Source organism: Morchella importuna, assembly GCF_003444635.1.
Source record: "Morchella importuna strain M04M26 chromosome Unknown Morimp01GS030, whole genome shotgun sequence".
Lineage (NCBI taxonomy): Eukaryota > Fungi > Ascomycota > Pezizomycetes > Pezizales > Morchellaceae > Morchella > Morchella importuna.
This window is the reverse complement of record NW_025763427.1, coordinates 395,320-409,204: the sequence shown is the minus strand read 5'-3', so window position 1 is coordinate 409,204 and position 13,885 is coordinate 395,320. Positions and strand designations below refer to the sequence as shown.

General features: G+C 48.5%; 3 protein-coding genes across 3 annotated transcripts; 1 reads left to right on the top strand and 2 right to left on the bottom strand.

The window, feature by feature from the left end:
* Nucleotides 1-1,240: 1,240 nt before the first annotated feature.
* LAJ45_08573 (uncharacterized protein) lies at nt 1,241-1,939 on the bottom strand (the record flags this gene model as incomplete). Its single annotated transcript, XM_046118123.1, has 3 exons — nt 1,241-1,405; nt 1,487-1,635; nt 1,765-1,939. The coding sequence occupies 3 exons, from the start codon at nt 1,937-1,939 to the stop codon at nt 1,241-1,243; spliced, it is 489 nt and encodes a 162-aa protein (XP_045968721.1).
* A 2,853-nt stretch (nt 1,940-4,792) lies between these two features.
* Nucleotides 4,793-9,240, bottom strand: LAJ45_08572 (uncharacterized protein; the record flags this gene model as incomplete). The annotated part of the gene is made up of 6 exons (XM_046118122.1): nt 4,793-7,061; nt 7,137-8,352; nt 8,494-8,504; nt 8,556-8,565; nt 9,083-9,117; nt 9,179-9,240. 6 exons carry the CDS (start codon nt 9,238-9,240, stop codon nt 4,793-4,795), a joined length of 3,603 nt encoding a protein of 1,200 aa, XP_045968720.1.
* A 2,289-nt stretch (nt 9,241-11,529) lies between these two features.
* Nucleotides 11,530-13,355, top strand: LAJ45_08571 (uncharacterized protein; the record flags this gene model as incomplete). The annotated part of the gene is made up of 2 exons (XM_046118121.1): nt 11,530-12,548; nt 12,626-13,355. 2 exons carry the CDS (start codon nt 11,530-11,532, stop codon nt 13,353-13,355), a joined length of 1,749 nt encoding a protein of 582 aa, XP_045968719.1.
* Between the last annotated feature and the right edge of the window lie 530 nt (nt 13,356-13,885).

Genomic DNA, 13,885 nt, shown 5'->3' with positions numbered 1-13,885 from the left:
AATATATGCACAGGCATTAGTTGGATCGCGCACGTACCGTACTGTCTTTTTCTTCTTGTCCATGTTCTTTTCCTCTTCTAGCTCGAGTTCTAGCTCGGATTCTAGACTAGCACCGGCGGTCTGTGATGGGATTCTTACATGGCATTTTGCTCTGTCTTTTGTGTGGTAATGTGTCTGTCTGTTGTGTGGTGTTGTGTCTGTTGTGTGGTGTTGTGTCTGTTGTGTGGGTGGTAATGTGTGGTAATGTGAACCTGAACCTGAACCTCACTCACTCACTCGAGTCTCATCCCTGGGAGCTGTTCCATCGGCAGCTGGCTGGCTAGGAACGTGGAACGTGGTGCTGCTGTGTCTTTGATCACCCACCTACCTGCCTACACGACTCTGCTGCCACGCGCGATATTAGTAACTCGTGATCTGAAGTGGCCGTTTGCGTTTGCGTTTTTGTTTTGTGTCGGTGTCGGTGTTGGCCGGCGGGTAGAGTCGGCGGGTGTGTGTATGAGTGTGGTCCGCATACATTTATTTATGGTCCGCATGGTTATGAGGCCGAGTGAGTGCGGTTATAAAACGCATCATGAGCTATCACTCTCCCATCTGCCCACCGCGCCGCGCCGCGCCGTGCACCTGCTGCAGATCTCTGTTTAAGGCTACCCGTGATGGGATGAGAGCCCTGCCCTGCCCTGCCCTGCCTTGGGATTTTTATTTTGGCGAAAGTGATATCATCTTTGCTAAACTCTAGAATCTCGAAATATCACTGATGAGCTGGGGGTTATATATATACATGTATGTGTGTGTAATTGTTAGTATTGTATTAATGTATTGTATTGTAGTGTATGCTCCCCCCCCCCCCCCCCCAATATATGCCGAGGGGTGTGTGGTGGGTTTCTAGCTAAACTAACTCGTTTTCACGTAGCAATAGAGTACAGCCATACATTCCTTTATCACCTCAACTCATCCTTTTTCCTTCGATCTTCCTCATTGCCTCTTCCCCATCCTCTTCCCCATCCCCATCCCCATCCTCTTCCTCTACCACCCCCCCTCCTTCTTCCCTCCCCCGTCTTATGTATAATAATGATAAAGAAAAAAGGCTCATCAAATCGCAGCCCAAAACCAATCCAAAAAAAAAGACCAAAAGAAAAAGAAAAAAGAAAAGATTCACCACCAGGATTAAAACTATATTTTTTCCTACCCTACTCCTTCCCCCCGTCCATCCCCCCCCCCCCGTCCATCCCCCCCCCAAAGCCTACAACCCACAACCCACAACCACAAGCGCCCCCACCACCACCGCCGCGCCCCAAAACCCTCCTCCTAACCCTTCTCCCCTGCCGACGGCGCCTGAGGTCCCGTTCCTGTGCGGTGGCTTGCGGGTGTTGACGACTGCGCGGGGAGCAATGGTTGGATGTGAGCCCTATTAATTGATTTCACTGTTAGTTTGTACTGTAGGATGAATGGGTGAATTGGAGGTTGGGGGGGGGGGGGGGGGACATACGGGGGGCGCGGTGATCATGTATATCTTTGCCTCCTCGACGAGCTTCTGGTAGGCGGCGGCGGCTTCGGCGTCGTCAGTGTTGGGCTGGCAGGTGAAGGTTGAGGTCTGTTCGAAGTAGGCGCAGGTGGTGTATGGGGTGCAGCAGAAGGCTATCAATCCATCGTGAAGTTAGTATAACGTATCTCCACCCCCCCCCCCCCCATTCCTTCAAGCAGTAGATAAAGGAAACAGAAGCAAAGACTAAAAAAAAGAATTTTTGGAAAGAAGTGAAGACCTACAGCACTTAGCACATTCGACCTCAAACGACGGCCCAGCAGCATCCGCAGTACCAGCAACAGCAGGAACCGCCTGCTGTTTCTCTAGATTCTGCTGCTCATAAAGTTCCCTGCCGGCGAGGGCGAAGGCGGTGAAGAAGAGGTTGGCCCAGACGAGGAGGAGCGTTGCCGCCAGCATCTTGTGCAATTCGATGTTTTTCGTGGCGTGGTGGGTGTGTAAATGAGTGTGAGGAAAACAACGAAAAAAAAAGGAAATACCCGGTTTGCTGGTGGATGGATGGATGGAAAGGAATGGGAAGGGAGGGAAGAAAAGGGAAGGGAAGGGAAGGGAAGGAAGGGAAGGAAGAGAAAAAAGGGAAAGAGAGAGACGGGGTGGTAGTTGGTAGTTGGTAGTTGGTAGTTGGTAGTTGCTGTTACTAGTTGGTAGACTGGTAGAGAGCGGTTCTTTAGAGAGTGGTAGGTTAGTACATGTAGGTAGTTGATCAATGAGTATGTAGTCAGTCAGTCAGGTCAGTAGTTGGTGAAATGAATTGATGTCCGTGGTCTACAGCAGGCAGCGGTAGTGGTAATAGGATTACAATTTCCAAAACCTACCCCCCTTCAAAAGAGAAAAAAAAAAAAAAAAGAGATCCGCAGAGATTTTATATTTTACGTCTATCTTTCTTCCCACTGCCGTCCGCCCCCCCCCCCCCCTCCCAGCTTATTTTTTGCTTTTTATATATGTATGGTACATTAGGTACTCTACCTCTACGTAACGGGTATGATGATCCAGAGTAGGCCGGCGTACTCTACATCTTCCTAAGTAGATACTGATCTAACTGCCCCTCGCCCTACCACTCCCGATCTCACTTTTCCCTCCCTCTACCTTTCTATGTATCTCTCCCTCTACCTTTCCCAAAAATCCAAACCCCAGCAGTTCTTGAACCAGAGATAGCTAGCGCCGGCAGTTCCCGCAGCAGCGGATTGGCTGGGCAACAGTACAATTGTTAAAAGGATGCTGTCATGGGAAACACTAGTAACCCAGCTGGAACCCCACACACGACACATACACTCACACACACCACCACCACCGCCACCACACACATACCGCCCAAGTACCACCTGCACATAACGTAAAACGCTGGCATCATAAATAAAGGGGTGGAGGGGGGTTCAGATTCCATTTTTTTTTAGTCAACGGTACCTTAGAGTAGGGTACCCGCCTCTCCCGTCCCCAGTGCCCGCCGCCTAGGACGCCCCTTGCTGATCCGGTGGAGTGCGTAGAGTAGTAGTTAGTGCTGTACTACAGAGTACTGCGGTAGAGTAGGGCAATAGTGACATCGTGAATTAGCCAGTCCCCACAGCTTTGGCTCTTGTACGTAAGTACCAGTAATTGAAAGCAAGTAATCCAGCAAGTAAGGCTCGAGGCCCAGGAGCCGGCCAGCCAGCTGGAACAAAAAACGAGTCTGTAGAAATGTGCAAGCGTGAGACATGACTTCTGAGGAAGGCCTACCTGCACTACCTCCCAGGTAGCTACTCGGCTTGGTTGGTTGGGTTGATACAATCGTGAACAGGAAGATTAGAAGATGGAGAGATGCACACAACGCAACAAACACATGACCGGGCTAGACTGGTATGGTTAGTTTGGTTAGTAGGCAATGGGAGGGAAGAGGTCCAGAGCCCAAAGTATTTATACGGGACTGATAACTAGCTACTTATAATTATGTAGATACGACGAGGGGGGGGGAGGGATGTAGGTAATGATTTTCCGTGTGCTCTATGGAGGTACAGGCAGATAGATACCAAGTATACCTTTGTGTCAATGTGCCCTATCTCCAGCCAGAGGCGTAACAAGTACCACCGCGATGAAGTAACAGCTACATTCAACACTGGCCGTGATAACAAAAAAGGAGTTCTACCTATTAGATTACCTCCCTCCCCTCCAACCTCACACAAACCGATTTTTCAGCCTCGCGCATAAATACATAAAGCGCAATCCCATCCCATCCATCCATCCATCCATCCATCGATCCATCCATCTTCCGTCCCTCCTATCCTCCCGTGACCATGTCCCAAATACGCACGATGTAGGTAACCCGATCGTTTACCTAATGAATTGCCCCCCATGTGAGACAACAGCGTCCGGGCGCCGCGCGCGGGCGGTAAAGGGTTACATAAGAGTGGCCCAATTACGTGACAAATTAAATCCCCGGACGCAGCTGAAGCGTTTCTAGACGAGTCCTGCCTCCATTTCGAGTGTTTCGGCTTTTCTAGAAGATTTGGGTGTCGTTGACAGTGCATTGCTGAGGTGGTGCGGTTGGCGCTAAGAGCGCCCTACACACAAGCGATCACTCGGGGTGTGGACCCTGGCTGGCTGGCTGGGGTTACACAGTCATCGCTCTCTCTTCTGTCCCTACCCTTTCCCACCGCTACCAGCTGCAGTGACCGCTCCCCCCAAGCCTGGCCTCGCCAGCCCGCATACATGTAGCCAAGCCCCACATTCCCCACCCCGCTCGCTCCCCGCACAAACCCTAAATCACAGCCCATCACTCGCCGCCCAACTAGTAACCGGCGAAGTTCTCCCCCAAACCACCAAAACCCCTGCCAAGCCGCGTTCAGCCAAATGCTTGTTTCTGCCCGTATTAGGAATGATCTATAATTTTAACAGTGACTTTGGAACCCGACCCTGCGATTCGACTTGTATATAGAAGCCACACACAGACCACGTTTTTTTTCCGAATACGCTCTCCGAACTACATATCATGATCTTTCAAAAACAGACCTTTTGAGCACCCACTGGGAGCAAGATCTCTAGCGCTAGTGCCATTTGTGCTCTCATATGAAACGAACCGCAAGGTATGAAGATTCCGACCATTTCCGTCCGCAAACAAAAATGTACATTGTTACGTGGTATAAATACATGTAATCGCATAAAGAAAAAAAGAGTTATAATATCTAAAGACAGATTAAATGGGAAATATCTATCGAAAAAAAAGAAGAAAAAAATAGAGATCCTTTGAAGAAGCAAGGAGAGCTAAAATAATTTGTAAAGTCAATACCCTCTCAACGGGTGTAGTAGGGCTATTGTATCACGCATATCGTCGGTGTAACTTTTCACAGCCCGAACCCCCATGTTAGATATGATCTCAGGAACGCCCATAGATTCATGTTCTAGAGCGCAATCGTATACGGACTTTCCATCATGTGATCTGATCGTGATGTCAATTGCGTCGAATGCCAGTAGTCTTCGGATAAGCATAGGATTTCCATTCTGTGCAGCAAGATGAAGGGGCGTGTACCCGTCCATATCCTGGGCGTTGAGGTGTTCAGGGGAGCAGAACTTGTCGAGAAGATAGTCGAGAACATTTGATAAGATTACACGATCGTAGAAAGGAGTGGTGAAAGGAATAAGAGCAGCTACGTGCAACACGGTCCACCCCACCATCGGTAGTGCCATAAAGCCTGCGGGTTTCCGTCCAAGGGCTAATTGATGGTCGAATAGGAAAGTCATAAACGCTACAGAGTTGTACCCACATGTTCGTACAATCAACCCAAACGTAGTCCAGCCCCCGCCTTTAGTTGTCAATTCGTCAATAGAAGCTCCTGCAGCCAGTAAAGCCGAAGCATCCTTCAGCTTACCCGTACCGACCGCATCCGTCAATGCATCAGGATAGCTTCCATCAGCCTCTCTACCAACGCCGCACCCAAGAAGGTATTCTTGCATCTCGCTTGTCGAGCCCATACCCAGGGCACATCGTGACAAACATGATCGACCCTCCATTTTGAGATATAGGTTTGAGCCATACTTAATCAATAGATGAAAGAGCTCGTTTGTACCTCTCTCAATGGCAACATGGATTGGCGTCTTCTCTTGACAGTAGGTATTGATATCCATCGCGTCGGTCCTTATGAGGATATGTTCTACAAGCTGCACCGTACCAACCTTGGTGGCATAATGAATGAGCGGAACATCGCCTATTGTCAAAGTGAGCCCGGCCTCTAGAAGCCTATCTATAAGAATGTCGATGGTATCCTGCATCATCTTTGTCCTGAGGGGTCCATGGAAGTATTGCTTCTGGAATTCTGCAAACCCACGGATCGCAGCTCTCAATAGCCTGCCATCCCTCCATTCCTGGGCTTCGGGGAAGGCATTCCAGAAGATCCTCAATGCGTCAGCGCAGTGAGCAGACGCAGCAATTTCCAAAGGGCAGTCCCCATACACTCGTCCTCGCACCGGGCTAGCTCCGTACTTGAGGAGGATTTTAATCAATTTGATGTTGCCTCTCATGATAGCAGTGTTTAAGGGAGGCCCAATCAGATACATCATAGCTGAAACAAATTCATGAGGGAAGTAACGCTCGGTACAGACTGTGTTGACTAGAGTGGAGCCACCCAGAGCCATAATCACATCCGCAATCTCGCTCATCTCATCCGGCTCGAACTCGCAAAGGAAGTGTAAGATAGTTTCTCCATAGCTGGTCTTTGCTGTGACATTTGACCCGGCACCGATAAGAAGCTTCGCGATCCTGAAGTTCCCTAGTCGGCATGCCGATAGAAGAGGTGTAAATCCAAGGGCGTCTTTGAACTCGAGGAACTCCGTCCGAAATCCCTCTGTCTGTAAAAGCAGGTCAACAGCCTCTACAAAGCCGGAAGAAACCGCATAATGAAACGCGCTGTGACCTAAGGCCAAAACCTTTGCTGTCCTGTGAAATCTCTCGATATCGGCCATCTGTATAGCTACAAGCTCATCAAGGTCCGTTTCTTGGGAAAATGCATCTGAATAAGCCAATTCTGGAATACCATATAAGTGTATTCTGTAATTTAGACTGCGAAGGCGACTGTACGATGCATTTTTCGGCATCGGGAAGTATCGCATAAGTTGTTGGAAGACCTCGTAACTGTTTGAAGTATGTGCCATAGTCATAAGGCTCTTGAATGCCTGCTGCTCATATTCTGTGCACTTTCCTTGGGAGGCGGATGTAAAACTCCTAGATTCACTCATCTCAAAGAACATTGGTTGAAATATCGCCACGGGAGGGTGCGTGGATGCGCACTCGTCTATAAGACGCTTCGCCTCTGGGAAGTCCGGCTTATCCACCCATCCCATGAGAAGGGAGAAGGCCCGGAAGACTTTTGCCTGGCATCTTTCATCGGGAGGAAGGTTTTGATCAAAGCAGATCTCTGTAAACTCCTTTTTGATTGAAACCGGAAACAGACGAATGCCCCCGACGATACGTTGGAACGAAACAGTTTCGATACGTTGAAGACCTAGCTCGGGACGAAGAGTGGTGCCTGGGGGAATGGGGACATAAGGACCGTCACTATAACATTGCTCATTTATGTAAGTTGGAAGTCACAGGACAAGAAATCGGTAAAGGGTAAAAGCTCCTGCTCACCCAAAGAACCATGTATCCCAGATTCGTAGAATATCCTCCATCGATCCTCGCCTATCCGCATCTGGTTCCAGCGAGCATCGGAATAGGCATTGAACCAATGTTTCGATCACCTTGCCGCTATGTTTAAAATAAGTCGACGCATTCGAGCTTAACGTCCAATCCTTCAGTCTTTCAATCTCATCTCTAATTTCTGGATTATTTCTATCATAATCCTTCCCCTCCAAGTCAAACAGCGCCCCAATATCCTTTTTCGCAAGTAAAGTCCAGACTAGTAATCCGTAGGAAAATACATCCGACTTTTTCAATTGAGTCCAGGTGCGTGGCTTATTCCATTCCGGATCATTCCAAGGCCATGTACGTCCTTTCAAACTGAACTTCTCTGTACCGTTGTCCCCCGAAAACCCAACACTGAACCCAAAGTCTGCAAGCTTCGCTCGTAGCCCAAAGGCCTTCGAAACACTGGTATCCTTCTCATCGGCCTCGAATATCAAAATATTGTCAGGCTTTATATCTCCGTGTACAACCTGGTGTTTGTGGAGAACTGCAAGACCCTCCGCAATGTCCCGACAAAGACTCACTCTTCCATCAAATGACATCGCGTCATACAAAGTGGTTTGCATGAAATCTTCCAAAGATCCATGCTTTGCATATTCGAGAAGTATGACAGGCACTCGCTTGGGTGGAGGAAGATCTGTTTCTGTTTGCCCAGGCTCAACCTCCGGTAGCTCACACTGCCAACTGATTCCTAGAAAGTCGACAATGTTTTTATGGAAATACATCGGCGGGTGGGTCAAGACCCGAACCTCAAGGATTACTGCCTCCAACCTCTCTTCGACTGCGCCTTCCTTTGGATTTCCGAAACTATCAAACTCGATCATGGGTCTCTTACATGTGATGGGGTTAGCGTGGTAAGTTCTCGGTAACAGGTTACCAACTGGTGGCTGGACGACCAGCCTTTTCGGCCATGAGTTCTTCAATTCAAGTGTTCCCGGCAGGGGAAGACGTGAGACATGGAATGTTTTTCCTCTCCCAAGAAACTCGGCTGTTTCACCGTCTACTTGGGAGATGACTGTTGTAGGCAGTGAAGAAAACTCAGAAGCACCTTCCAAAGTTGCGATGGCGTTACCAATATGGCGAATGAGACTCAGAAACTTAGATTTTCTCTGAGCCGTGGAGGTTGACGCTCTAAATGTTGTAATGGACTGACTGCTGATATCTGTACTGCCCGAGCTTACATACTCGGTGCTACTACTGGATGTTTGAATTAATCCACGTTTGGGTCTTTGATACGGTGTGTACTCCGAACAAATGCAGGATGTCATAGTTTGAGGTGGTTTGTCGGATTATTATCTCGCACTGATTTCTTCTCTATTTCAATTAGACAAGGGTGATAATATAGAGTAAGATAAAGGAATTTACCTAGATTGCGCTTATAGGAGTCCACAATTAATGGTAGTCGTTATAGAGAGAAATAAATGGGTGCAGATGACGGCAAGATATATATATGAGAACCAGAATGATCATAGAAGGTTGTAGGATAGCGTCCTATATCTTGGGCTGATCAATACTTCTTGAGACTCGTGGGTATGCGCATACGCATAGCACATCAATGGACGACTCAGAAGTATGGGTACCGGTGGCCTGGTGCCTGACACCGAAGACTACTCTTTCAGAAAATGTCGGGCCCACGCCACCACAATGGCCCCTTAGCTATACACAGTGCTCTTGCTACTGTTGACGCACCTCCGAGACTCACATACCCAATACATAGCCCATTTAAAGTTGGCATCACTGTACAGTATCGATTGGCAAAGCCATATTTTTACGCCATATGCACACACATATCCATCGCGCTTAAGCTCGCATTCACTCTGCCATTTTTTTCTAATGGAGAGGTATTCAAGCTAGCAACGTTGCAGACCGATAGGTGAGATTGAAATAGCCACCTAAGAATATGCCCCAGAGTAATGGCGTTTGGAAACTAAAGCATTACATTCAGAAATCAACAACAGCTTTATCGATCGATAGGGCAGTGCAATTACCCGTACTCTATCGGGTTAAATCCCGCGACTGTCAAGCTGATACACATGCGGGAGTGGCTCATAGTAATTTCGACTGACGTGCCTGCTCTTGGAAGTGGGCGCAGGGGAAGACAACTGGACTCACACTAGAGTACATGTACAGTATCCGGTAGAATTATTGCAAAAGTCAGATACTGTAGGTTGAAACCTGCTGAAAGATTGACGTGTGGCAACGTTGTGTGACACAAAGCTTAATTCTGCACTCAACAACGTACCACTACGTAGTTACGTAAGGTTGCAAGCACCTTTACCCGCCCTGGCCAAAGGATCTGATCATGGTCTTCGTATGTTAGTATCTCAGATTCGGTTTTTCAATAGTATTCACGACATCTGTATAGTACTAGGACAAACAAGTCCTTTGGTCAACTACACCTTTTACAGTCAAAGTATGTAACCATTTTTAGATACCCAAGCCAACTACTCAATCGTTTCACTTCTTCCAAAAGTCTTGGGACTTATCCCAAAAATTCACCCAAAGATTTCTGTAATAGCGAATCAAGTTTTACTGTGTAGGTTAAGTGTTTCCTGAATCCATAATTTTAATTACGCAGGTTTTATTGTATATGCTAATGATAGAAATTGATATCGATTCTTTTTTATTCCCGACGTGAAATCAACATTTAGAGAAATCGTAGATTTCATGGGTCACAACATGAGTATCAAAGCCATGAGAATTGTCAGACGCTTATCTCCTACTCTAGGATTCTACCGACCCCCCAAACCACGAGCTACCAATACCGCCACCGAAGCAATTCCTCGCTGGGGTGTGGCTGGATGTTGACAATTAGCGTGCAAGACATCAATAATGTTAATTGACCGAAAAAGAAAATATATGTTGGTTGATTAGATCTACTCTAGAGCATCGATACACACGCACAGCCCGTCTAGGCGCAGGCCTGCTGTATGTCTTAAGCAAAGGTCGCCTCTCAACCTCCACGTTCTAAACGGGTGAGGCAGGGTATGTCCTGGCGGGAAAAGGATTGAGGCTCGACATAGTACAGGCGGAGACTGAGATGGGACAAGTTTTCTTTGCTTGACATTCTAGGTTCCGCTGCAGCTTGAGGTGAGGTGTAGCTAGTCCCCAGAAACCATTTCCTTCGCCCAAATGTGCACGTACGTCGTCACTAACCGGTTAATCAGATGGATGTAGTAGATTTGGGGGTTGGTCTCATAGGAGATCTATTATCCCCACTTCGCTAAATCTTAATTCCGGGTGAGAAAAAGTGTGTATCTGCACGAATCCGTGAAGTTAATACGCCAATTCGCCTTGGTTCGGATTTACCACATACAAATACGGGGATGGTGACTAACGGTAGTATTTTTAGTCTGAATTATTAATCTCGATGAGCGTTAATAATAGTTATCAATCACTAACCACTAATATCTCTATAGTACACATCGCGTAGAGTAATCTGTATTCACCCCACATTATTAATACAGACAACAGATACGTCGTATATTATACCGTGCAAACAATTTTAACCCAAGAGATAAACAATTGGACGAAACGTAAATGTGCCTTGCTGGCCGCCCACATGCAGGCGGGACAATTCATACATGTCTTGTCATTTGGGTCATCTTGCAAAATATCGCAGATGTGTGATGGTGTAGTCGAGTGATGTCTCATGTCTCACTCGGCACGTGTTATAGGCGAGGTGACTAAGATCAAAAGACGACAACGGGAGGGACAGCGGGTCATGACAGGTCACAAGAAGACTTTATTTCTATGTCTCGACTCCTCTCTTCTCCTGAGCTTCTGTCAACAAATCTACTCAACTCAAAAAAAGCAATAATAATAAGGGCTTAGCGCGCAAACGTCGACTTCCCCACAGCCACCCGAATGGTATGTTCAATGGGGCTGCGTCATATCTCCCATACAGAACCTGGTTTAATAAACATCATGCACCGTCGGCGTATTGCCACTACATACATACATACATATTAGATAAGCCCTTTGCGCAGACTGAGCTGGCTCCATATTCTACATACATTTATGTACTTGCATGATTGGTTGACGGGCCGGGCCGAGGATCGGCGCCAACCAGGAGTACAAGGCTCTGGGATTTAGTGAGTGAACGGATCCTCACCAGTCAGCACCCCATTTAGTTCACCCACTTAATGCCAGAGCCTTGTACGTTACATTATCAATACCAAGGGCATATTGATATTACTACTCCAGCTATCTAGCTAGTCGAACATCGCTTCAACGCTCAGCAAGCAGCTAGCCAACTTCCCTCTTTATGAACATAAATAACCTTACAATATACGAGTATAGATACATAAGATCACAGATTATTCTTCATTAATTCCCCATGGAAGTTGCTGGACTCGTCTTCGGTGTTCTCCCTCTCGCCGCCCAGCTTTTCCAATCCACCCTGGTCCTCTATTCCCAGTACTCCGATGCCCAAGATGTCGGTAAGATGTCCAACAAATACCGGACATTCCTCCAGATCGAGCGGCACCGCTATGAGAATGTTGGAGTTTATATCGGCCTGCAGCAGACTGGTAGTCAGGGGACTCCCACGGTCCGCCTAAGCCCCGCAACTCTAAACCTTATCCTCGACATCTTGGCACACATTGCCCAAGCTCTGCTCGAAACCCAAAAGCTCGAAACAAAATACGGCTTCCACCGCAATTCCTTTCCCTCCACAGGGGGGCTGTCGCGGATGGGGACTTCCGCTTCCAGTTCTACACCCCCTACAAGCCCGCCGGACCCGCTGCCCGCCGCGGTATCCAGCCGGCTGGAGCGTCACATCATGATCACGCAAGAGGTCAAGAAAAGCGTGTCGCTCATCTCCAGTCTGCGGTTCGCTATATGGGACAAACCCAAGTTCGAACAATTCATCATGGATCTCCGGGACCTCAATGACGGGCTCGAGAATGTTACCGGATACCAAGCCCAGCTCCAGAGCCAGCTGATGGTGCAGATGCTGGACGTAAAAGCGGCCCAGGCCCTATCCGAGCTCAGCATAGAGACCGCGGCGGTCTACCCTACGCTTTCGGAGATGGCCAAGCGGAAGGCGGCGTATCTTGACATGCGGGACCGACAGTTGCAGTTGCAGAAGACCGCCGGAGGCCCGCTACAGCCGGGGCAGGGGGTAGAGTTTAAGCTTAATTATGGTGAGCTCATTATGCGGAAGGAATCGCATTCGACCGGGCGGACGTTTGGGACATACAAGGGTACGCCTATCATGGTTGAATGGAAGCTTCTCGAAGAGAAGTTCTATGACGAGAATATCTCAAGGGTGCAAGATATGGCATGGTTTCTGGCAAAGAGTAGTGTCACCCAGGATGATACTCTATCTCCTTCCCATTTACTAGGATGCATGGGGTAATGATTTTTCTTTCCCCAACATCTCTTCCCGTGATAATGAACAATGGCTTATATATATCGTTGGTGTCGAGCAGCTACTCTCTCAAGCCCGGCCAAACAGAGCGTGTCGCCATTGTCTACAAGACATGCGAAACAAATCACGCCACGCTCCACGATATGATCACCGACGAAGCCTACACCGACCTCAATCTCGGCACCCGCTTCCGCCTAGCGCTCTCCCTCGCCGAGTGCATCTTCCACCTACATCTCACCGGCTGGCTGCACAAGGGCCTCCGGAGCACCAACGTTATCATCCGCGGCGACGCCTCCTCCCAGAGCGGCGACGGGCCTAAAGCCCTCCGGGCCTACCTCGCCGGCTTCACCACCGCCCGCCTCGACGGCGCTGCCGAGCGCTCCGAGAAGATCGACACCGACGCCCACTCAGACCTCTACCACCACCCGCAGTACCAGTCCGCAACCAGGGACGAGAACAGGTATACGCGCCAGTACGACATCTACAGCCTTGGGCTGCTCCTGCTGGAGGTGGGGGCGTGGCAGCTGGTCAAAGACGGCGGGTCGTACAAGCCGAAGGGACACAACCCGGCGCGGTTTCTCAACAGGCTGCTTAAGGGGCCGGTGGAGAGCTTGCGCTTTACGATGGGTAATGCGTACAGGAGAGCGGTGCTGTGGTGCCTTCAGGGGCAGTTTGAGGCGAGGGGCGGCGGCGGGGGGCGGGACTTTGGGGCGCTGGCGGAGGCGGAGATGTCGACGGTGTTTTGGGAGAAGGTTATGCTAGAGTTGGTTAAGAGCTCAGTTGAGGAGTAGACTGGTTAAATTATGTACTTATCAATGCTTAAAGTAATGTAATTTCGGTTTCGGTTTTGCTGGATGTGATATTTGAGAAGTCAGACTTTTCCCCCAACTCCCAGAGTAGCCTACATATGTTCTCCGCCCCGCATAACCACAACTCGCATAACCCAAGCCAAGCTCCAACACCCCCGCATAAGCCCTAAATCACAACCCATCACTCGCCGCCCTTCGCAACCGGCTAACCCCAAAGCGCAAGACCCCTGCCAAGCCCCCATTCAGCCAAATGCTTTTGGGTGCGGGTTCACAATATACATCCTAATATTATGGTGTTTAGAACGTACGACTTTAAGCATTGTACGTAGGCAACATACATATATATTATCAATTTTATTATTATCTGATATAACTATGGGGGGGGGGGGGGCTGAATAAGGTTAGGTTAGTGACACTGCATTAGTAAAGTATACCTATTCGGCTGATCAAATAAGATGGCAAATCGATCATTGTCCCCATTGCCAATCAATGCCTAATTCCATATATATATA